General features: G+C 41.3%; 2 protein-coding genes across 6 annotated transcripts in view; both read right to left on the bottom strand.

Annotated features, from left to right (window-relative positions):
• Positions 1-11,667, bottom strand: part of jakmip2 (janus kinase and microtubule interacting protein 2) — a 40,782-nt gene extending 29,115 nt beyond the window's left edge. Inside the window, exon 1 of one of the 2 annotated variants that reach the window (XM_055941971.1) lies at positions 11,293-11,667. The gene's annotated coding sequence lies outside the window, so the exon portion shown is untranslated. The remainder of the gene's footprint in view (positions 1-11,292) is intronic. The other variant, XM_055941970.1, reaches the window with a different exon arrangement.
• A 4,749-nt stretch (positions 11,668-16,416) lies between these two features.
• LOC129868206 (prolyl 4-hydroxylase subunit alpha-2-like) overlaps positions 16,417-26,335 on the bottom strand; it is a 34,410-nt gene continuing 24,491 nt past the window's right edge. For all 4 annotated transcript variants that reach the window (XM_055941967.1, XM_055941966.1, XM_055941969.1 and 1 more), the window contains 3 exons: positions 18,395-18,463; positions 18,071-18,167; positions 16,417-17,105 (listed from right to left, as the gene is read on the bottom strand). In XM_055941967.1, coding sequence (XP_055797942.1) covers positions 17,035-17,105; positions 18,071-18,167; positions 18,395-18,463 — 237 coding nt within the window. In that variant the 3' untranslated portion in view covers positions 16,417-17,034. The remainder of the gene's footprint in view (positions 17,106-18,070; positions 18,168-18,394; positions 18,464-26,335) is intronic.

Here is a 26,335-nt window from a genome sequence, read left to right as displayed (position 1 = left end):
AGTGTCTCATACCCCACTCAGTTGCCAGCTAAATTGCTTGGGCAATATTGACAAAAAAAATGTGCAGTGGATCATCAAATCAAATCAAATGTATTTATTTATATAGCCCTTCTTACATCAGCTGATATCTCAAAGTGCTGTACAGAAACCCAGCCTAAAACCCCAAACAGCAAGCAATGCAGGTGTAGAAGCACGGTGGCTAGGAAAAACTCCTAGAAAGGCCAAAACGTAGGAAGAAACCTAGAGAGGAACCAGGCTATGAGGGGTGGCCAGTCCTCTTCTGGCTGTGCCGGGTGGAGATTATAACAGAACATGGCCAAGATGTTCAAATGTTCATAAATGACCAGCATGGTCAAATAATAATAATCACAGTAGTTGTCGAGGGTGCAACAGGTTAGCACCTCATTAGCTTTAGAGGGTAATGTTATGAACAATCACTGCTGAAACAAACAGTTTTTCTAACTGTACTAATGTCCTACTCATCCCAATTTGAAGTACTGTGCACATATTACTGTATACATGTTGTTAGGTAAGAGAAAGGGTTTTGTTGGCGGGTGTTAGAGTAGAGCTTGGGGGAGGCATAGCCACAGCACCCCCTGAAAAATCAGACATTATATAATTTAAAAAATTATCATTTAGTTTTTTTCTTCACAAAAGTAGTGCAGTGGGCCTTTACTAATCCTGTACTAGTGGACCGATATAGCTGTCTGTAGCGCGGACAAAAAAAATAATCGCAGCATCCCCACCCCCAAACACCTTCCTATGGGTATAGGGGGAAGGGCAGAATACAGTGGGGCACAGCATTGTGCTGCTGTGTGTTTGCATAAGGAGATATGCCAGTGGTCTGATATGATTGGCTGAGGCTAAAGACCATGGCAGAGGGAGATGTTGGAGTTTGGAGGCAGTCCTGGGCATCCATTGAAAGAATGGCCAAGCGTAACCTAGCAACATGTTTGTGAACTACAGCTATCTCCTACGCACATCAAGCCAAGGAGAGAAGACAGAAGAACCTCCCCCACATCAGGAGAAATATTAAAGACAGCCTCTGACTCACTAGCAGCAATCTCTCTTTGTTAAGGAGGTGGAGAATCCCTCTCATACTTTTTAGGACGCTTTATTGACAGATTAGAAATAGTGAGAGAGAGGTGAAGAGACACAGTGATTGAATCCCACTCTTCAACGGGGAGTCACAAATGTTACCACTAGACCACGGCCCCGAACTTAGCAGCAGTCTCTTACAAAGACTGTAGAACCCATGCTCTGTAATTTCAGCCACTGTTCACACACACACTGCTATAGCTTCCTTGAATAAAAGATCCTCATTATCAGAGGCAGTGTGACATATAACAATGATTTAAACATCACACTAAGATTTCAGATGAAGATAGTAGAGTCATGTTTCTTCCACCTGCGCTTATCAGTCGCTAGGCTTTTTAAGTGCTTTCACTTAAAGTGTTGCTTCAGTGTTGCTTGTGGTCGCTGTCCATGGACCATGGGTGCTTTTTAGAAATAGGCTACAGTTCATATCTTTTTTTGGCAGAGTGTGAATATGCAGACGAAATCGCAAGAGAATACGGCTCATCCACCATTCAAAAGAAAAGCAACATAAACGACCCTCTGGAGTCTTTATGACCTTTCTCATAGCAAGTTAGTCTGGTATGGCTCTTTCTGGTCTGGACCATTTGATCCTACAAGAAAAATGAAGACATGGCTAGGATAACTGTGGGTCCATGCCACATCAGAACGGCAAAAGGCCTAATGCAATCTAATTGCATGAGGGGAGTCTTCCTAGATGTTGTGTCTGAAACCATGAAGAAATCTTAATTCTGAATACAATGTGGTATACATCAGGGGTGCAGCTTTGGTTTTAGCAGTGGGGGGGGGGGACAGACAGATAAACACTCCAAATAGCCTATACGACTGCTCAGATGCGTCCGCATGGTCCTAAAGCACACCGTTGCCTCGTTTTGTACCACATTCCAATCATAAAACTGGGGGGGGGGGGGGGACAAAAATGTGTGGGGGGGGGGGGGGGGGCATGGCCGGAAATTGTGAATAAGAGTGAATAAGTAAATTCAGAGCATTTGTCTCTTGGATCGTTTAGAGCGCACACTGGACGCTCTGGCCAAGGAGTAGGGTTGATCTGAGAATTCTGACATCACATCGGCAGTCAAGCACCCAAAATAACTGGCTAAAGTTGGCTAGCTTGCTATCTACTTCCAGATACAAATGAGAGAACATCTCACTCTGACCATTTTACTCACCCTAGCAGAGCTGGTTAGGCTGTTTTCATGTTGTCTAGAGCGTTGGTGATTGTAACTGTGCTGCTGGCAAGGATTTAATTACGTTTTTTAATTTTTTAATTTTTTGCTCGTTTTTTGCTGTTGAATATGACACCGGTCATATTCAATGGGCGCGTTCGTAAATTCATCTGTTATTCTGTGCTCTGGCACACTCAGACAAAAATACTCTGAAATCAGAGTAGATAGCCAGAGTGAATTTAAGAATGCACCCATAGATTCATGGGCACTCTGTTTCTTCATAGCACTTCTGGATGAGGGCAGGAAAGCAATGGACATGAGTGATGAACAGGTTACTCACAGAGCATAGTGACACTGAACAGACCTCTCCTACCTAACAAACTCATGATAGTGGAAAATCACAGAGAACTGGTCTCATTCTATACTGAAATGTAAAACTAATGCAATGACGCTCAACAAAATGGTATTGAAATGAATGCTGACAGACACTACAATGTCCAATTGTACTGTGGCTGGAAAATGACTGTCTGTGAAGGGCTGTCTGGCTTCAATGCCCTCAGTGACAGTCTTATACAAACTCCAGATTTACCTTTTATTTTAAATAATTTATTTTGTATTTAACCTTTATTTAACTATATTTAACACATCAACATTTATAACATTTACATAATACACATTTGGTGTAATTAAATAACATGGGTTTGGTCACATCGACTACTGAATTGAAAACGATTTATAGGTTTTTAGGTAACAATCAATATCACAACAATGTGTGAAAATGTGTTAGCCTAAGCTATTCCACAATAAAACACTAAAAACTAAGGAAAGAGGAAATAAATTCTACAGACATTTGTGCTAGTCAAAGGCCTGCTCAACTCTTGGGACTGGCCGTCTTTGAATCTGACAGATTCCTTCAGTGTAGCTGGTCCTGTGGTGTTATGTGTTGTGATGATGGGGATGGTGGTCATGGTGTGTGTGCTTGTGTTCGTTCGCTTGTACGCCTAAGAATGTGTGTGTGTGACATGGTGAAGTGGTAATGAGAACAGTGGTGGTGGTGGTGGTGGTGGGAGTAGCATGAGGTTTGATCAGGGGTGTCCTAAATGCTCTAAATCCCGTAATACTCCTCTGGAGCTTGCACAAGTACCCCTTCGTGTCGTCACGCCAATTGAGATGTAAGGGCCAGGCTTTTCAGGCAGTGCCCGGAGGGCCTGCTGCTGTCTGTTAAGCACCAGAAGACATGGAACATGGCTCAGGCAGACACTCCCCCCTTCACCCCATCCCAATACCCTCGTCCTCCTCCTCAAAAAGTAAAATTAACCCATGCAGGGGGTGGGGGGAGTGCTTTCATGGCAGTCTTTGATAAGGAAAGCTCATTAGGATTGGACGGGAGGGTAGAGGGGTTACATCCACTCAAAGGACCCTCAGATCACAGTAGCACAGGGCAACCAGGCCTTACTAAAAGATGTTGAGTGTCTGCCGTATCCTCGTTTGGAACCTCTCTAGAGGAATCAACACTTTGTGTTTACTAGAAATAGACACCAACACATCAAGCACCAATTCAATTTGATAAGCGCTGGTTTGAAGAATAGAATGGAATCTAATTTTATAAGAGCAGTTAACTCAAGTGAAGTTTTTGTCATTTTTGTGCAAAAATAGTTTTTCATCGTGATTAGTCTGAAATCGTTCAAAATTCACTGAAAACATCCAAAATAAATCATCTATACGGCCAAAAACAACAATGCGATGTCAAAAAATTGACATTGAGGTTAAAGATAGTTTGCTTTACCTGATTTTGCTATCCATTACTGATTTTGCTATCCATTAAATATTTTGCTATCCATTACTGATTTTGCTATCCATTAAATATTTTGCTATCCATTACTGATTTTGCTATCCATTAAATATTTTGCTATCCATTACTGATTTTGCTATCCATTACTGATTTTGCTATCCATTACTGATTTTGCTAACCATTATGTCAATATTCTTGTTGCTTTTTGTATCGTTTTTTGTAAATTACAGCTCAATTTGAGCAAATTCAGAATTAATCGTGATTAATCACAGCAAATCCTGCAATTAACTCGATAATTTGTTTTTATTGTTTGACAGATCAAAATTGTATACAGTACAGGGCAAAAGTCTACTTTGTTTAGGTCTACCTATTATGTCATTGTGGCAATGGTAGTGTTATTAGAGTGTTTTGTGTAACATCATTTGTTATTAGGCCTCCCGGGTGGCGCAGTGGTACTGCATCTCAGTGCAAGCTGTGCCACCAGAGACTCTGGGTTCGCGCCCAGGCTCTGTCGTAGCCGGCTGTGACCGGGAGGTCCGTGGGGCGACGCACAATTGGCCTGTCCGGGTTAGGGAGGGTTTGGCCGGTAGGGATATCCTTGTCTCATCGTGCACTAGCGACTCCTGTGGCGGGCCGGGCACAGTGCACGCTAACCAGGTCGCCAGGTGCATGGTGTTTCCTCCGACACATTGGTGCAGCTGGCTTCCGGGTTGGAGGCGCGCTGTGTTAAGAAGCAGTGCGGCTTGGTTGGGTTGTGTTTCGGAGGACGCATGGCTTTCGACCTTCGTCTCTTTCACATCCGTTACACTCACCCCCCTTTCAACCTCCTCCTTTTCCGCAGCAACCAGTGATCCGGGTCAACAGTATAACTTTAAACCGTCCCCTCGCCCCGACACGAGCGCGAACCAGGGACCCTCTGCACACATCAACAACTGACACCCACGAAGCGTCGTTACCCATCGCTCCACAAAAGCCGCGGCCCTTGCAGAGCAAGGGGCAACCCTACTTAATGTCTCAGAGCAAGTGACGTAACTGATTGAAATGCTACTAGCGCGCACCCGCTAACTAGCTAGCCATTTCACATCCGTTACACATGGCTTTCGACCTTCGTCTCTCCCGAGCCCGTATGGGAGTTGTAGTGATGAGACAAGATAGTAACTACTAACAATTGGATACCACGAAATTGGGGAGAAAAGGGAAAAAAATTAAAATCATAATAATAATAATTTGTTATTAGAGTATTTTGTTTAGCTGTGCTGTTTTGTTTGGATGACATCCAGGCTCTTTGGTAACACTACCGGGCTATGTAACAACAGGAAGCATTGTGTAATCCACAGAAGGTCAGAGATTACAGAAACCTTCAACAAACATAACAGCAACACCTCATATGAAACTGCCCATCCTGTGTAAAAAAATAACCCTTACGTCAAAACACAGTTTTTAACTTTTAGTACACACACTCTGAGCAGGTACAGTATATCTTTCAGCCTGTCCACTGCTCCAAATGTACCCCCTTCCTCCTGTCTCTCTCTACTTGCCTCCCAGTCCTCCTACCTCCCTTCCTGCCTCCCAGTACTCTTACTTCCCTCCCGCCCTCTCAGTTCTTATCCCTCTCTCCCTGTCTCCCAGCCTTCCTACCTCCTTCCCTCTTTCCTCCCTCCCTGCCTTACAAACCCAGTTGTGTGGAGGATAGCCTTAATAATTCATCTGGAAGGAGGAGTTATGGCATCAGAGTTGTCCTGTTCTCTCCAACACAACAATGAGCTGTACAGTACCACTGTTAAATACGCCACAGTGGAAGCGCTCTTCACTATGGATGAACTGAGGATGAGACATGATAATAAGGCCTAAGCCTCAACTTGCCCTAGGTATCAAATACAATTGTACAAGATTTCCTTTATGGTATTGGAAAATGACTGGCATGCTGAAGAGTAGATTATATATACTGCAATTGTCCTGTACTGCAAAGCTATTATTATTTCTTAGAATACACCTTTTGTCTCACCAACCTGAAGATATAATATAATAACATTATTTGTCCTGTTAAAGTATTTGAATGATTACAGGAACCAGTACTGGTCGAGTACATTTTCAGGTGAATCACTGTAGATGTTGAACATAATATAATGTTCCTAGAAGCCTATTTATATTTATTCATTTAAACTGAGTTCATCTTTCATACTTAATTAAAGAACATTCATACATCATTACTTATTGTTGATATCATTTCAAGGGATTGATAGCAGTTCATATGACTTTGGTCCTGGAATTTAGCTGGCAAGAAGCTGTCTATGGAAATTGCTAGTTAATAACTTCAACCAACTATTTAGTCAGCCTTTTTTTTGTTGCCAAGGTTGTATTCAATGTTTTCCCTGCACCAGAGTCAGAATCAGGGCCACTGGCTTCAAATTGTACTGAGGGATTGGACATTCAACATTATTTTTAGTGGACCTCATAGAAATCAATCTATATAGTTGTTAAACCATAAATATTCCCCATGGACTGGTCCATGCTGTGACCAAGACCTGGCACATGTTGGGATGATGGTGGGTACTACTACAGCCCATGCACTAGCAGACTACAACTGGACACAGCTGTCTCTCCTGTTACACAACACTATACATGAGCACTAATGCGGTATTAACCCAGAAACTGCCCATGTTAGAGGGATGCTGCGGTAGACTGCAATCGGCCAGAACCAGGGGCGGGGTAAAATTAAGCTGTAGGCTACATATAAATATGATTATTGACCCGTTCCACTTTTGGTGCTGGGACATAATCCAATGCTTTTTTTTTCATATACATGGGTTTTGTCCCAATTATTTATCCTTCCTCCCAAAGTGTGCACTTGTTCACATATCCTCTCTGACTTAAAAGGAATGACTGGTAAAATAAATACAGTGGAAACTCCCACCTGCCCATGCCTCCACCAAACCAAAGTTTTTAGATTTATGGAAAGAAGTGAATAAGTGCACACTTCAGGAGAAATTAGATATTATTGGGACACACACAGTATAACTTTTATACATTGAGTATACAAAACATTAGGAACACCTTCCTAATATTGAGTTGCACCCTCTTTTGCACTCTGAACAGCCTCAATTCGCCGGAGAATGGACTCTACAAGGTGTTGAAAGCATTCCACAGGGATGCTGGCCAATGTTGACTCCAATGCTTCCCACAGTAGGTAATGCTTCCCCAAGGCTAATGGACACTGAGAAAGTGGAGAAGGCAGTGAGGTTCCCGCGACCAGAGTGGCCCGTTTCCCAGCCGCTCTGATGCATGGATTCCTATGCTGTTGAAGTAGAGGGGGCACACAAAGCACACTGGCATCATGGCCCACTTTATAGTCTCCACGGAGACATCAAACCTGTGTTGCTACCGGATTCTCCAGACGCTGCTTAGCCGCTGCCCGCCAGTCATAAAGAAAGATGTTCTGTGTTAGCATGCCCTTTTACTGATTTCCATCTCTAGTGGAAATTGTTGCCAGTGTGTTACATTGTGTTGGGTACTAATGTCATGTTTGTTTTTGGTAGATTTCTAAGCACCATTGCTGTTTGATGCCAGTTCATTTGTGGCAATAATTAGTAAATGCTACTCCTAGCCTCAGGACTTCCATTTAGCAAATTGCTACAAATGTCTTTCTGTCTATTCGCAAGGCTTTGGCACATGTCCAATTTCATCTTCCGCTCAAAACAAATACAAGGTTCGCTGTATTTGCCAATGCATAACTTTTTCAGATTGCATGTTGCTGGAATGTAATTCACTCCTAATGCCAGGCCTAGACAGCTCGGATTTTGGTTTGTTCCAAATTGCCCCTGTCGTGCTATGCCCATGTAATTTCCAGACAGGGAGGGAATACAACATTTTGTGTCACATTTCTTAAGAGAATTAGGGTTATGCAATCTTTGCAGATGGTGCAGTTGGGCAGTTCCAGTTCCAGTTTCAGTGCTGGCTATGCCAGAGGATCTGATTCCAGTGCTGGCTATGCCAGAGGATCTGATTCCAGTGCTGGCTATGCCAGAGGATCTGATTCCAGTGCTGGCTATGCCAGAGGATCTGATTCCAGTGCTGGCTATGCCAGAGGATCTGATTCCAGTGCTGGCTATGCCAGAGGACCTGATTCCAGTGCTGGCTATGCCAGAGAACCTGATTCCAGTGCTGGCTATGCCAGAGGACCTGATTCCAGTGCTGGCTATGCCAGAGAACCTGATTCCAGTGCTGGCTATGCCAGAGGATCTGATTCCAGTGCTGGCTATGCCAAAGGACCTGATTCCAGTGCTGGCTATGCCAGAGGATCTGATTCCAGTGCTGGCTATGCCAGAGGATCTGATTCCAGTGCTGGCTATGCCAGAGGATCTGATTCCAGTGCTGGCTATGCCAGAGGATCTGATTCCAGTGCTGGCTATGCCAGAGGACCTGATTCCAGTGCTGGCTATGCCAGAGGACCTGATTCCAGTGCTGGCTATGCCAGAGGACCTGATTCCAGTGCTGGCTATGCCAGAGGACCTGATTCCAGTGCTGGCTATGCCAGAGGACCTGATTCCAGTGCTGGCTATGCCAGAGGACCTGAGGTTTAATCACTCTGCATGGCAGTGAAAGTTATCCTTCCTGACTGGACATAGATCTTTCTATTTTTCTTTTATTTTGTGCTATTGACTAGGTTTGTTTATGTGTAACTCTGTGTTGTTGTTTTTGTCACACTGCTATGCTTTATCTTGGCCAGGTCGCAGTTGTAAATGAGAACTTGTTCTCAACTGGCCTACCTGGTTAAATAAAGGTGAAATAAAAATAATAATAATAATAAATAGCAAAAACCAAGCCATTAGGTTGAAGGAATTGTGTCGAGGCACAATCCCCATCATGCCGTGGGGATGTTTTTCAACAGCAGGTACTGGGAGACTAGTCAAGATCAAGGGAAAGTTGAACAGTACAAAGTACAGAGCTATCCTTGATGAAAACCTGCTCCAGAGCGCTCAGGACCTCAGACTGGGGCAAAGTTACACCTCCAACCGGAGAACGACCCTAAGCACATAGCCAAGACAATGCAAGAGTGGCTTCAGGAAAAGTCTCTGAATGTCCTTGAGTGGCCTAGCCAGAGCCCGGACTTGAACCCAATCGAACATCTCTGGAGAGACCTGAAAATAGCTGTGTCGCAACGCTCCCCATTCAACCTGACTGAGTTTGAGAGGATCTGCAGAGAAGAATGGGAGAAACTCCCCAAACACAGGTGTGCCAAGCTTGTAGCGTCATACCCAAGAAGACTCAAGGCTGTAATCGCCGTCAAATGTACTTCAACAAAGTACTGAGTAGGGGTCTGAATACTTACAGTTCCAGTCAAAAGTTTGGACACACCTAATCATTTCAGGGTTTGTCTTTATTTTCACTATTTTCTACATTGTAGAATAATAGTGAAGACATAAAAACTATGAAATAACACATATGGAATCATGTAGTAACCAAAAAAGTGTTAAACAAATCAAAATATATTTTAGATTTTAGATTCTTCAAAGTAGCCACCCTTTGCCTTGATGACAGCTTTGCACACTCTTGGCATCTCTCAACCAGCTTCATGAGGTAGTCACCTGGAATGCATTTCAATGAACAGGTGTGCCTTGTTAAAAGTTAATTTGACAAATTACCAAACGTAGAGGACAAGTATTTGACAGTCAGAAAACCAAAGCTTTTAGTTGTTTTAACTTACCAAAGTTTGTAACCTGGATGCCTTAATATTTTAAACTCTGTCAACTGTATGATTGTAACACGTGATATTATTCCAATGAGTTTCACCCCCAAAATAAATTGAAGTAATTTTCAGTTGCTTTAGTTTGTTTGACTTCTTGGTTGTGAATTTCTAAGTTGAGTAACCATATAGATCTTAGCTGATTCAACTTGATTTCATAAGTTAAGACAATTTGATATGTTGTAGTTATCTAAAGTGATTTTTTTGTCAACACAACTGATATGTTGCTTCAGTTGATCTGACTTTATTGTTGTGAATTTCTAAGTTGAGAAAACACATCGTTTTTTGCTAAATCAACTTGATTTAATACGTTTTCACATTTTGAGTGTGTTGAAGTCAATTCAACTTAAAACATTTTGTTAACTCATCAAATTTAGTTGACATGGGCAAGTAGAATGATTAATTTTGACTGAATCTCAATAAATGTTTTAAAGTGCAGGCAATGGCATCTAGCATTTAATACCAGCACCCCTCTGGTTGAAAGCTCACTTCCCAACAGATGTTTTGCATCGGACCCGGGATTCGAAATGGCAACCCTCCAGTTGCTGGCTCTCCTCTCTAACCGCTAGTCTACCTGCCAATAACCCAATAACTGCCAATGGTTTGTAATAATACATCTAGGCCTCCATGCATGCCCTCTGGTAGGCCTACCTTGTCATATTGGTGTGTTGTGTGTAAATAGTTGACACAGTTATTATAAGCGTCTTCATTCAGATTAGAGAAATAAGCAAGAAAAATATTTGGTTTTAAGTTTTGCAGTTAGATGGTGTTTTTTTATGGTAACTAATTGTTATTATGGCTATTACACACTATGTTGAATATGGGCCTATGTGCTGGCCTATGAATATCAAACACAACAATAAGCATACCAGATGGCCCGGGACAGGTAAATGATGGCGACAACAGCACTAAGTGTTAGCAATATGCTATTGCTAGTGAAAAATAGCAATTCACAGCTGGTTTTTCAACAACCGATGAGGATTTATCCAACATATGTCCATTGGCAGATATCAGTTACAGTAACTAACAGAAAGACAGGTGTTGCAGACGCGTCGTCTAAATTCATCGTTTAAAATGGCCCTGACCATAACATGCCAGCCAGCAGCAATTTCCTCGTAATATTTGAAGGGCTGCATCTGTATGCGTCCTAATGCACAGGCCAAGATTGTTACTTCCCGACCATACAGTTCTTTCCGACCGTCACAAACCTCAGTGCTTCCGACAGATACGTTTAAATACTTAACAATTATCTAATACATTCATTGTGAAATGCATAAGATGACATATGTCTAATAATAGATTGACGCAATGCAATGTCCTGACAGACGCTTGACGATAACGACAGTAATAACACAAATATGACGCTTGCTCTTCCTGAGAATTCCTATCAACCTGCTGTAAAAACATATCTCTCTCCTATCGCTCTCTCTTATTTATAGCTGGTCCAACATTTAAAATAACAACTTAACATTTCAATAGAAACTAAGCGTTCTTACCGTGTAATTAATCTCCACAATGTATTAAGGCCTAAGGTTTTTATACCCGTCCCCATGGCCCTTGGTTTTTTCTCCGCTACTGATCAGCATCAGCAGCCTTACAATGAATCGAGAGCGATGATGCTACGAGACCCCGCCCTCCTTCCCGTACAGCGAGAACGAGCTCCCCGACTTCAGCACCCGGGAACTGCAGTGTCTGTAACTCCACCATTTATAAACTCCGGTTCTGTGGGCTACTTGCCATACCCGAAGAGAAGGCTTGTACACAAGATATACACGGACCTAGTCTCAGTTTCTTTCTTCTTTACCTCCTCTCTATCCCCCGTTCACGGGAACGGTGTCAACCACTCATAGACAAAAGGATGACAAGCAGCCAGAAGCTCTTTCGTCGCAGTGGAGTCAGCCATCACTGTCTATTTCAGATAGGGCGTTAGGCAAATAAACAATGTAAATGGCAAGGCTAGGCCATTTATTGAGGATGAAGACACAGCCTTCCGTTCACTACATAGATAGCCTAGTAGGCCTGCTTGGCCACACAAAATAAATATCCCACCTACCTGTAAAATATAATATGCTAAAAGTGACTAAAAGTTACTTTTAAAAATGTAACAACATAAATCAATCAGTGTCATAGTTACATGTAGATGCCCACTGGGTACACACTGGTTGAATCAAAGTTGTTTCCACGTCATTGTTGAACCAAGGTGGAACAGACATTGAATTGAAGTCTGTGCCCAGTGGGTGGTATGCTGCTATTCTGCTAAAAACATAATTCTGGGAACATGTGAGAGTTTTCCCCTACAATGATGAACTAAATATGACATTGATTTAGTAATGATTCACAAGAAGTCGTGATGGGTTATGTGGCCTAGTCAGGACACAGATGTAGCCTACAGTACTTTATGCTCCTCAACATCCCACTGGGCACAGACATCAATTCAACGTCTATTCCACGTTGGTTCAGTTATTTAATTCAACAGGCACTCGCACATCTGAGCTATCTTTTTTGCAGGTGCATGGTAACAGTTGAATAAAATGAGAAAAATAGGAACTTGATAGTATCACTGCTTTTCAAGCTCTGACGAAGGCTGTGATGCCGATACGTAAAGCTTATAAAAGAGCAGTGATACTATTAAGCGCAGTGTGCTGGTTCCTTCTTTTTTGTCATTTTATTCAGTTGTTTATTTGAAATGATGTGTAAACAATGTTGAAAAATGTAAAAATGTCCAAAAAATGTAAACATAGTAAAGCACTGTCAATACCACCAATCAGCATCTGTAATAATGAGGATATGGGTTGATTCGTCAGTGACTGTAACACTACAGAGGAAGAGTTCAACAGACCCCCAATGACAACGGACTGCCACCCCATGGCAGCTTTCTGAACAGCTAATAGTCCACTCCAATTAGGCTGCAGGAAATGTGAAATCTCACATATTACCAGTGCTTGATTTGGGAGTCTTTTTTCAAGTCAGTCCATTAGACTATGTTCCAAATGACATTATGCTATAGAGACTTCTTATTATTCACTGTTAATGGTTCATACACTTTTTGACTGATGTAATTTCATGACTTTTCCATGACTTCCCATGACTTTTAAACAAATTTCCATGACCAATAATTGGTGGTGTCTCTATGTAGCCTACATGAAAATGCCCGGATAAATGTGGTATTGATGCGAGAAGGCTGCTGGTCTACTATCTCCTGCCATTGTGCCCTCGATCAAGGCACTTAACCCCCTACAAAGTAAAATAACTGCACTGTTAGGCTACTGCATAAAACACGTGGTCAATCCTCCATCTGGAGAGCTACTGGGAGTGCAGGCTTTTGATCCAACCCTGAAACACCCAAGTCGTCTGCCTATCAAGGTCCTGCTGAGCAGCTGATGTTTAGGCTATAATGTGTGTATGAGCGGGAACCCAATTACAAATATTGGGTTCTATGTGCATGTATATAGCCTACTATAATATATATTCCCTGTGTTATAGACAGGATGCCCCTCCCCCCACCTTTAAGTTTTTATTTCCTTTGCCATTTTTCTTTTGTTGAGAGGGGGGTTACAGGTACAATTTTCATGACAATACACACTTAGTTTATACTCTTCCCTTTTTTGTGTCCTGCATAAAATAATTGTCTACATTTGCTTGAATTAATAACATTTTTCAATTGACATTGTGTATGTTGCTTCAAGGGCCTTTGCCTCCTATGATAAGTGAATAAACAAACACAAGATTAGATGTACAAATGCATATATTATATCAAGAGCCCCGAAAAAAGAGCAAATGGAACACATAAATGTGATGATGTAAAACAATGTTACTAATAAAACAACTGAACCCACCATGCAAGTGATCCATAAACTGATTCCCACCCTGGTGCAAAAGTTTGTCCTCATTTGTGGGTTTCTTGGGGTTTGGAGTGGATTTCCGGGACTGCAGCTACATACAGCGCCTTCAGAAAGTATTCACAGCCCTTGACTTTTTCCACATTTACTTGTGTTAAAGCCTGAATTTTTCACTGGCCTACACACAATTCCCCATAATGTCAAAGTGGAATTATGTTTTTCCAGATTTTTACCAATTAATAAAAAATGAAATGTCTTCAGTCAATGTATTCAACCCCTTTGTTATGGCAAGCCTGTCATGTCCTGACCATAGAGAGCCCTTATTTTCTATGGTAGAGTAGGTCAGGGTGTGACTGGGGGGTTTTCTAGTTATTATTTTCTATGTGGGGTTCTAGTTTAGTTTTTCTATGTTGGTGTTTGGTATGATTCCTAATTAGAGGCAGCTGGCTATCGTTGTCTCTAATTGGGGATCATATTTAAGTAGCATTTTTTCCACCTGTGTTTTATGGGATATTGTTTTGAGTTAGTGCACGTAGCAACTCTGTAGTCAAGGTTAGTTTTTTGTTTATTTGTTTTTGTCTTTGCTAAGTTTCACTTTCTAATAAATTATGTGGAACTCAACATCCGCTGTGCCTTGGTCCGATAATTATTACGACGATCGTGACAAAGCCTGAATACGTTCAGGAGTAAAAATGCGCTTAACAAGTCATATTAAGTTGCCTTGACTCACTCTGTGTGCACTAATAGTGTTAAATAACATATTTTTTTAATGACTGCCTCATCTCTGTACGCCACACATACAATTATCTGTAAGGTCCCTCAGTCGAGCAGTGAATTTCAAACACAGATTCAACCACAAACACCAGGGAGGTTTTCCAATGCCTCGCAAAGAAGGGCACCTATTGGTAGATGGGTAAAAAAAATGAAAAACCAGACATTGAATATCCATTTGCGCATGGTGAAGATATTAATAACACTTTGGATAGTGTATCAATTCACCCAGTCACTACAAAGATACAGGTGTCCTTCCTAACTCAGTTGCTGGAGAGGAAGGAAACAACTCAGGGATTTCACCATGACGCCAATGGTGACTTTAAAACAATTACAGAGTTGTGGACACACTCTTTATAGACGGATAGCTCTTCCGAGACAGCTCCATAACACCATGGCTGTACTAAATTCTACGGGGACATCAGGTGACAGAAAAAAATTACGGGGACTGTAAAAATATCTGAACACTAATTTGAAATGCTCACACGTGCACACAATTACACTGGTGCTCTTCCATGCCGTCCCTAGGAGGGGTGCGTCACTTGAGTGCGTTGAGTCACTGACGTGATCTTCCTGTACGGGTTGGCGCCCCCCCTTGGGTTGTGCCGTGGCGGAGATCTTTGTGGGCTATACTTGGCCTTGTCTCAGGATGGTACGTTGGTGGTTAAAGATATCACTCTAGTGGTGTGGGGTCTTTGCTTTGGCAAAGTAGCTGGGGGTTTTATCCTACCTGTTTGGTCCTGTCCGGGGGTATCTTTGGACAGGGCCACAGTGTCTCCCGACCCCTCCTGTCTCAGCCTCCAGTATTTATGCTGCAGTAGTTTGCGTCGGGGGGCTAGGGTCAGTCTGTTATATCTGGACTATTTCTCCTGTCTTATCCGGTGTCCTGTGTGAATTTAAGTATGCTCTCTCTACTTCTCTCTCTCTTTCTCTCTCTCGGAGGACCTGAGGCCTAGGACCATGCCTGGCCTGATGACTCCTTGCTGTCCCCAGTCCACCTGGCCGTGCTGCTGCTCCAGTTTCAACTGTTCTGCCTGTGACTACAGAACCTTGACCTGTTCACTGGACGTGCTACGTGTCCCAGACCTGCTGTTTTCAACTCTCTAGAGACAGCAGGAGCGGTAGAGATTATGATCGGCTATGAAAAGCCAACTGACATTTACTCCTGAGGTGCTGACCTGTTGCACCCTCGACGACCACTGTGATTATTATTATTTGGCCCTGCTGGTCATCTATGAACATTTGAACATCTTGGCCATGTTCTGTTATAATCTCCACCCGGCACAGCCAGAAGAGGACTAGCCACCACTCATAGCCTGGTTCCTCTCTAGGTTTCTTCCTAGGTTCTGGCCTTTATAGGGAGTTTTTCCTAGCCACTGTGCTTCTACACCTGCATTGCTTGTTGTTTGGGGTTTTAGGCTGTGTTTCTGTACAGCACTTTGTGACATCAGCTGATGTAAGAATGGCTTTATAAATACATTTGATTGATTGGTATCAGCAACATACACTACATGACCAAACGTATGTGGACACCTTAGCTAATGTCAAAGTCAATATAGCTAATAGAATTAACACCTTAATAAACCTGCTACAATCATGCAGTACAGTGTAAGGTCAGCAAGCAGCTTAGCAGTTACACTGGCGGGCCCCGGTGGCAATAAATTAATAAAACCAAAAGCTTACCACTGTAGCGTTAATTTCCCTTCACTGGAACTAAGGGGCCTAGCTTGAACCATGAAAAACAGCCCCAGACTATTATTCCTCCTCCACCAAACTTTACAGTTGGCACTATGCATTAGGGCAGGTAGCGTTCTCCTGGCATTGGCCAAACCCAGATTCGTCCGTCGGACTGCCAGATGGTGAAGTGTGATTGATGACAAAACAAAGTAGCCTTCAGACCTGTGGAAGTTTTCTCTTTCAGGGTCCAGCTCCAACTGACAGGTTGAATACCATGTGCCTTTGTTTTATTTTTGAAGGGGTAAGGGGGTGATTCTATCAACCAATCAGACCTGTATGTAAATATATTCAAATTTATATCACCACGCCAACACAGTCAGACTGAACATTTCAGTGGCCCAAGGAGGCTCACTGAGATTTAGTAGACAAAGTGATAATTGAAAAATAAAATGAAAAGGACTGAATTGGGGCATTAATAAAAGACACTGTTTCTTGTGGTTCACATTTTCCATATTAAAAAAATGTCACAATCATACGGTGTAATAATTTAAGCAGTCTGTAAATACAAATGTAGTGGACAGAAAACAGTAAGTTCTCATAGGGTTGTGCTGTCAGCATGTGATTATGCATGTCATTTAAAAAAAAAAGAATAATGCAAAACAAACAACAAGTAAACAAAACAAGAAATTAGAGCCTTTAACGCCATATACCCACAGTATATTCACATATCCACCTCCTTTTATCTGCATAGGTACTGAAGAGCCAAGACTCAACTCATTGTTAAAAGCCAGAATGGATACCACAGTAGGTGTGTGTGTGTGTGTGTGAGTGTGAGTGTGAGTGTGAGTGTGAGTGTGAGAGAGAGAGAGAGAGAGAGAGATCAATAAAATGTTCAGGCACTGTAGGTAGAGTGTACACCTCCAGTCTGAGGTCAGTGGTGAGAGGTTCGGTTCAGTCCACTTCTGTCAGGCCACATGGCCTCCTAAACTCTTGACCTCGCTCATGGATCCATTTGTTGGACACTGGCAACACAGAGAAATATGAAATGTCAGTGCCAATCTCAATTCTCTCCAATGTGTGAGACTAAGGGCTCGGTTAAAACCTACTACTAACAGAAAGACTCAAAGCTTAAAGTTTTATTGTCACATGCACGATTACAGTGAAATTCCTTTCTTGCAAACTCTTTTCCCAACAATGCAGTAATCAATGTATGGTACTATAAAGTAAAGTAAAACTAAAACACACGATAAATAGATATAAGAACAGAGTTAGCTAACCAAGCAAACCAGATGACAGGTTTCAATACAACCTCACCAGATAAAATGAATGCTAGCTCATGTTAATGCTAACAAGTAGGCTTGTTTCAACTTTGATTTGCAAGCTAATGTTAGCTAACGTTAGCTAGCTATCATTCGAGGGCTGACTGTTCTCATAAAAGTGTATTGTGTAGTGCAAAAATAAATGAAGGATTCATCTATAGTGGTAATTCGTGTCATGTCTGACTACTGCAGTACTGCTTGTCATTGTGATAGCTAACAGTCAGCAACAAGCCCAGACAACCTAGCTAAACGTGGTGTCAGCAACCAGCGGTGATCAGCTGGCAGTTGCTTAGTAAAACTGGGCTGTGAAACTGGGCTCCGACCCAGCTCGAATTTAGCCCTAATTTGACCTTAATTCAAAGTGCCAGTGGAAATGGGGTTAAGGGCTCTGTTGAAACCTACTACTACCAGGAAGACTCCACTCACAGGTAAAGGCTTCCTATTATCAAAGTAAGTGTATGTGCCATCAGAAGTTTGTGAACAAAAACACTGCCGTAACATTGCTATGAAGGTTTGATTGCAGCCTACATGAGGGATATAATAGAGAAACACAAGGAAGACTGACTAGGAAGTAGTCAAAGAAACACATCAAATGACTGACACCAATAAACAGACTGAGATTAGAGAGGCTGTTTGTGTGTTAAGATTAAACTCTCCATCGGACTCACCCCATTTACTTCCTACTAACACAGGACAGGCCGCGTGTCTGGTCCTGTAGTCTCCCTCTCCACTCCTAAAGAGGTTGTACCAGAAGACTGCAGTTCCCTGTGGACACACATTGAGAAGACATACCCTGTTCAGTACATGTAAGTCACCACTGCATCAACGTAATGGCTCACTATAAGATAGTGTGGGCCCTCTCAACCAAGGCTAACATTGTATGATGGCTAAGGCTAGGAGATTTCTCTGACCGTGTGACCTGACCAATAGTTTTTCCTGGCCCCTAGTGCTGAGGGCTGTGCTTGAGAGCAGTTAAATTGTTTATATCTCACCTTTTTGGGATAGATAGCTGCTCCAAAGTCTGGGAACACAGTGGCTCCTCCAGCTTCAACATCACTCATCTGTCAGGGAAAAGACTGCCTTGTGAGCTGGCTTCACTAATACACTGAAGTACTCCAGCTAATACCATTTATTGTAGCCTACTTCTCTAAGGGATGTGTTCTGTATTTACATTCAACAATTTTATGTAACAGATGTAATCATACAAATTATAGTTTCCATGTTGTAAAAAAAATGTATCTGTAGCAATCCTAAAGATTACTGAAGATCTGAAGAAGGGTTTTGAAAGTCTTGAAGTCTTGAAACTATGACAACATTGTTTAATAACACTAAACATAACACCAAATCCATAATAACCAGTCATTCAACTAGACAGACGTGCAGTATAAAAAGTAGTCATCCAAAAGCGCTGTAGTTCTGCAAAGCATGGCATTCTACATCTATTTACACACTCACATCATATTTACAGTATTAGCATGGACCAATAAATGAGATAGCATGTTATGGTGTACTGTAGGGCAGGGGTGGGCAATTCCAGTCCTTGAGGGCCTGATTGCGTACAACACTGAAATTAACTGACAGACTCCAACGGTCAATTTACAGTGTTTGACAAACTTTTTTCCCACCACCATCTACTGTAGCAATGTTAGTGGCCGTGTCCGAATACCCATATTTGCATCCTAAATAGTAGGCCGTTTGGGTATGCGAAAAAATGAAGTTTAATAGTATGCAGTATTTTGAAATTCGAATATACAGTATACTATAAACGCCCGGATATCGTACTCATTTCGGCTTTGACAACAGCTGATCGATTATATAAATCAACGAATAGTGGGAAACAACGCAATCGCAGATGATGCATTCTCAGAGCTTTTAAACCAAATACTAAACCATCTTTTGATTTCTGAATCTGTCAGCACCAGGGATTCGGGATGTGGTTGCGTTATAGATGTCATGTTAATACGCCCTTTTGATAAGGAACATACAGTATGGATTGTTTTAGTTTTGTAGGCTAGGGTACCTATTTAATGATTTAATTTATGGATCAAGCCGTAGCAGCCATTTTGATCTCTTTCCCAATTATCTGTCACGCCCTGACCTTAGAGTTCCTTATTATTTTCTATGTTTGGTTAGGTCAGGGTGTGACTCGGGTGGGAAAGTCTATGTTTTCTATCTCTTTGTTTTTGGCCGTGTGTGGTTCCCAATCAGAGGCAGCTGTCTATCGTTGTCTCTGATTGGGGATCATATATTAGTTGTTATTTTCCTTTTGGGTTTTGTGGGATCTTGTTTTCTGTTTCGTGTTTTCTGCCTGACAGAACTGTGCCCTTTCGTTTTCACGTTTGTTATTTTGTTTGAGTGTTTTTGAAATAAAAGAATCATGAACACTTTCCACACTGCGCTTTGGTCCACTCTTCCTACCACCAACGAGAGCCATAACATTATCAGTGCTTTAGTTTATTATGTTGTTGTCCAGTGGTTGTGAATTTGCGATGCATCGGAATGCCTAAGTTTTTCTGTGCAATAGCCAATTTGATTTGAACATTTGAAAAGTTTTGGTGTGTGTCCTAGGCAATTTGATATAATGTTACAGCACTTTGGCTTCACTAATACATATGTTGAAATGGAACCAAGTTTCTGTCTTCAGTTCTTTTTAAATAGAATAGATGGGCAGTATATGGACTACTGTGGTAAATTGCCCCTACCCTGACTACAGCCCTCACCCTATCACCAACCACCATCCCCTGTCCAATCCCCCTCCAGCAGAGGCAGGACTCCAGCTCATTCACCATCTTTAAATACCCACACTTGTCACTAATCAGTGTGGCAGACCTAACCCTTTCAGTTTGCAAGTGTTTTGTTACAACACACCTTTTCTCTTGTAACCCTTTCCTTTGTGTATTTTGGATGTTTATGACCAAGTCATTTTGTTATTATTTCTTAATTTATACTATAATTTGATTTTGTACATTTACTGTATGATATATTCGTTTCCTTTAAGCATTTACTCATGTTTAAACCTATTGTGTACGTTTCTTCACCGTAATATTAATTTAATGTTATTGAGATTCATGTGTATATTTGTTTATCTTATTTATGTGAATCACTACCATGTATGTTTTTGTTACCTAGTTAACTATCCTTGTTAACCATCCCATTCTTACATACTCAACCTTATCCATCTTCATGATCTTCAATAATTCAACTGAAATAATAAACTGGGCAACAGCCCTTGGAACATCAAACTACGCCGCAACAACCACACTGTAAATGAGCTACAGGCATTTTTTTTCACACATCTCCATAAATCCATATGCTAAAAGAACACGCACTAAAACACCCAAGTCTTCTAATGCATGCATCCAGTGTATTTCCCCTATCCGGCACAGTGCCCAGCATCATGCAACATACTGTTGAACACTTCCTGCGGAACGAGGGAGAGCTCGGTTTCTTGTTTTGTAAAGTTTGTTGTTTTGAAAGTGTATTGAAAAGTTTCTTAGTAGCTAGTTAACTTTTTAGTTTGGATCCTGTGACACATTTGGCATCAGTTGCTGGGACTGCTACTCTCTGTTCAGTGATCCTGCTGACCAGGCCGAGTCTGAGGCGCTATTTGGCGTCGGCTAAATGGCTATCAAGCTAGAGGGTTTCTTGAGGGCTTGAATGAAGCCTGCGACGCGGTTAGCCATTGTGGCTGGGTCCGCGGATTGTCCCGGGTTTGTGGCTGTCTAGATCCCTGCTGTTTGTTGTGTTCAATCTTTCCTGTGACCTGCCCTGTCTGGAACTGCGAGGAGTAACAACATAACCTACGTTGCTAGCTACCATGACAAAGACCAAAGCCGGCGGGAGTACCGTTGAGGACAGTGGTGTCTCTCTATCACAGGTGAATGATCTTTTAAACGAACAAAAAGAGTTCTACAAGCAGTTGTTACAACAACAAGACAATAGCTTCAAGTGTTTTGTCCAAATAGTCATGAATTCTACTAATAAAAGAATGGACGACCTGACCAGAGAGGTCCAGGACCTGAAGAACAGTTTGTAGTTTTCTAAGGGTCTGCTTGATAAGTTGAAACAGGAGAACAGCAATCTTTAAGTAATTGAGAGAGGACATCCGTTCTGTGTGTGAATCCATGATAATAATTACGGATACATCTCGAGGGACAATCAAGGCGGAACAACATGGTTGTGGATGTAATTTCAGAATCTCCACATGAGACCTGGACAGTCTGAGGACAAAGTGAGGGAAATGATCTCTGAGAAATTGAAGATGGACCACCGACTGGAAGACGCCCACAGGACTGGAAAACCCACCACCAGCCCAGGTGACAGGCCAGGCCGATAGTGATCAAGTTCAAGGTTCAAGGACAAGGTAGCTGTTCTGGAAAGAGCCATGAACTTGAGAGGAATGTATATCTTCCTCAACGAGGACTATCCTAAAGCTGTGTGCCAGAAGAGGAAAGAACTGATCCCAGCCATGAAAGCTGCCAGAGCGCGTGGGGACATTACTTACATCCACTATGACAGGCTCATCTTCCACCCTCCCTCCCAGAAGCTTTTTTTCTCATGCTTTGTATGTTCTTTTCCATGTTATGTCTATCTCTGATAAGCTACCCAGGAAATGGCTGAAAATAGCCCATATTAATATATGTAGCCTTAGAAATAAGGTTGATGAAATCAATAACTTGCTAACATCAGATAACATTCATATACTAGCCATTTCTGAGACTTAGATACAGCAGTAGCAATACAAGGATATAACATCTATAGAAGAGACAGAAATGGTTATGGGGGAGGTGTTGCTGTATATATGCAGAGCCATATCCCTGTAATGCTAAGAGAATATCTTATGTCAAGTGTTATGGTTGCAGGTTCACTTGGCACATCTAAAGCCTTTTCTTTTGGGGTGTTTCTATAGGCCACCAAGTGCTAACAGTCTATCTAAATAATATGTCTGAAATGTTTGATAGTGTACGTGATGTAAACAGAGAGGTATACTTTCTTGGGGACCTGAAAATTGACTGGTTTTCATCAAGCTGTCCATCAAGCTGTCCTGGGGTGGCAGGTAGCCTAGTGATTAGAGCGTTGGGCTAGTAACCAAAAGGGTGGTGGATCGAATCCCTTGAGCTGACAAGGTAAAAATCTGTCGTTCTGCCCCTGAACAAGGCAGTTAACCCACTGTTCCTAGGCTGTCATTGTAAATAACAATTGTTCTTAACTGACTTGCCTGGTAAAAAAAAAAAAAAAAGAGGAAGCTTATCACTCTAACCAATGCCTATAATCTGGTTCAGGTTATTAATCAACCTACCAGGGTGTTTACAAACACTACAGGAACAAGCTCATCCACATGTATCGATCACATTTTTACTAATACTGTAGAACTTTGTTCTGAATTTGTATCTGTACCCATTGGATGCAGTGATCACAATATTGTGGCTATATCCAAGAAAGCCAAAGTTTCAAAAGCTGGGCCTAAAATAGTGTATAAGAGATCATACAGAATATTTAGCTGTTACTCTTATGTGAATGTTAAAAATATTTGTTGGTCTGATGTGATTAATAAGGAGCACAAACACTGCACTTGATGAATTTATGAAATTGCTTCTTACAATTATTGATAAACATGGACCTGTTAAGAAAATGACTCTTAGAACTGTTAAGGTTCCATGGATAGATGAGGAATTGAAAAACTGTATGGTTGAAAGAGATGGGGCAAAAAGAGTGGCTAATAAGTCTGGCTGCACATCTGACTAGCTGACTTAATGCAAATTGAGAAATTATGTGACTAATCATCAACATGTATTGATCACATTTTTACTAACGCTGCAGATATTTGCTTTAAAGCGGTATCCAAATCTATAGGATGTAGTGATCACAATATAATAGCCATATCTAGGAAAACCATAGTGCCAAAGTCTGGGCCTAATATAGTGTATAAGATGTCATACAATAAGTTTTGTAGTGATTCATATGTTGATGATGTAAAGAATATTTGTTGGTCTGCGGTGTGTAATGAGGAGCAACCAGAAGCTGCACTTAATGCATTTATGAAACTACTTATTCCAGTTACTTATAGCACGCACCCATTAAGAAAATGATTGTAAAAACTATTAAATGCCCTTGGATTGATGAGGAATTGAAAAATTGTATGGTTGGGAAGGAAAAGGGTATGGCAATTAAGTCTGGCAGCCCAACTGATTAGCAAACGTACTGCAAATTAAGAAACCATGTGACTAAACTAAATAAAAATAAACTACACTATGAAACAAAGATAAATTATATAAATAATGATAGTAAAAAGCTTAGGGGCACCTTTAATGACATTTTGGGGGAAAAAGCCAACTCGGCTCCTTCATTTATTGAATCAGATGGCTCATTCATCAAAAAGCCCACTGATATTGCAAACTACTTTAATGACTTTTTCATTGGCAAGATAAGCAAACTTAGGGATGACATACCAGCAACAAACGCTGACACTACACATCCATGTATATTGGACCAAATTATGAAAGACAAGAATTGTACTTTTGAATTCCGTAAAGTCAGTGTGGAAGAGGTGAAAAAATTATTGTTATCTATCAACCAGCCACCAGGGTCTGACAATCTAGATGGAAAATTACTGCAGATAATAGCAGATGATATTTGCTTCTCCTATTTGCCACATCTTTAATTTAAGCCTACTAGAGAGCGTGTGCCCTCAGGCCTGGAGGGAAGCTAAAGTCATTCTGCTACCCAAGAATAGTAAAGCCCCGTTTACTGGCTCAAATAGCCGACCAATCAGCCTTAGTAAAATTCTGGAAAAAATTGTGTTTGACCAGATACAATGCTATTTCACAGTAAAGAAATTGACAACAGAATTCCAGCATGCTTATAGGGAAGGACACTCAACAAGCACAGCACTTACATAAATGACTGATGATTGGCTGAGAGAAATTGATGATAGAATGATTGTGGGGAATGTCCTGTTAGACTTCAGTGCAGCTTTTGACATTATTGATCATAGCCTACTGCTGGAAAAACATATGTGTTATGGCTTCACACCCCCTGCTATAATGTGGATAAAGAGTTACTTGTCTAACAGAACACAGAGGGTGTTTTTTTAATGGAAGCCTCTCAAATATAATCCAGTTAGAATCAGGAATTCCCCAGGGTAGCTGTATAGGTCCCTTGCTTTTTTCAATTTTTTACTAACGACATGCCACTAAAGCCACAGTTTCCATGTATGCGGATGACTCAACACTATACACGTCAGCTACTACAGCGACTGAAATGACTGCAACTCAACAAAGAGCTGCAGTTAGTTTCAGAGTGGGTGGCAAGGAATAAGTTAGCCCTAAATATTTCTAAAACTAAAAGCATTGTATTTGGAACAAAACACTCACTAAACCCTAAACCTCAACTAAATCTTGCAATAAATAATGTGGAAATTGAGCAAGTTCAGATGACTAAACTGCTTGGCGTAACACTAGATTGTAAACTGTCAGGGTCAAAACATATTGATGCAGTAGTAGCTAAGATGGGGAGAAGTCTGTCTATAATAAAGTGATGCTCTACCTTCTTAACAACACTATCAACAAGGCAGGTCCTACAGGAAAATTGCAATTGGTTCAGAACAGGGCAGCAGGGCTGGCCCTTTAATGTACATAGAGAACTAATGTTAATTATATGCATGTCAATCTCTTCTGGCTGAAAGTGGAGGAGAGATTGACTTCATCACAACTTTTATTTATGAAAGGTATTGACATGTTGAATGCACCGAGCTGTCTGTCTAAACTACTGGCACACAGCTCGGACACCCATGCATACCCCACAAGACATGCCACCAGAGGTCTCTTCACAGTCCCCAAGTCCAGAACAGACTATGGGAGGCACACAGTACTACATAGAGCCATGACTACATGGAACTCTATTCCACATCAAGTTACTGACGCAAGCAGTAAAATTAGATTTAAAGAACAGATAAAAAATAAATAAAAAAACACCACACAGCGGGGACTGTGAAGCAACACAAACATTGGCACAGACACATGCACACACACACACACACATATGATAACATATGCACTATATATACACATGGATTTAGTAATGTAAATATGTGGTAGTGGTGGAGTAGTGGCCTGAGGGCACACAGTGTGTTGTGAAATCTGTGAATGTATTGTAATGTTTTAAAATTGTATAAACTGCCTTAATTTTGCTGGACCCCAGGAAGAGTAGCTGCTGCTTTGGCTAATGGGGATCCATAATAAATAAAAATACAAACTCAATGACAAAAAAGAAGAAACTATATTATTAAGCCAAGATCAATGATATTAAGAATGTTGGAAAACTTCAAATGAAATGATGGGCAGAAAGACACTAAAACACTAATAATGAGTTAGAATTTTGTAAAGTTACTGTGGAAAGATGATTGTTAATGATCAATAATGACAAACCTCCTGGCATTGACAACTTAGAGGGAAAGCTACTGATGGTAGGATGCAGTCTTGGATGGTAGCTGACTCTATAACCACTCTTATCTGTCATATCTTTAATCTGGGCCTAGAAGAAAGTATTTGACCTCAGGCCTGGAGGGAAGCCAAAGTAATTCCGCTACCCAAGAGTGGTAAAGCGGCCTTTACTGGTTCTAACAGCAGACCTTTAAGCTTGCTGCCAGCTCTTAGCAAACTGTTGGGAAGAATTGTGTTTGACCAAATACAGACTTTCAGAATGCTTATAGAGAAGGGTACTCAACATATACTGTACTTACATAAATTACTGATGATTGTTTGAAAGAAATTGATAATAAGATTATGAGAGCTCTACTGTTAGATTTCAGTGCAGCCTTTGAGATTATTGACCAAACGTATGTGTTATGGCTTTTCAACCGCTGCCATATCGTGGATTCAGAGCTATCTATCTAATAGAACTCAAAGGGTTTTCTTTAATGGAAGCTTCTCTAA

The sequence above is a fragment of the Salvelinus fontinalis genome, chromosome 13, assembly GCF_029448725.1.
Source record: "Salvelinus fontinalis isolate EN_2023a chromosome 13, ASM2944872v1, whole genome shotgun sequence".
In the NCBI taxonomy this organism is placed as follows: Eukaryota; Metazoa; Chordata; class Actinopteri; order Salmoniformes; family Salmonidae; genus Salvelinus; species Salvelinus fontinalis.
The sequence above is the reverse complement of the archived record's forward strand: the minus strand, read 5'-3'. Positions and strand labels throughout refer to the sequence as shown.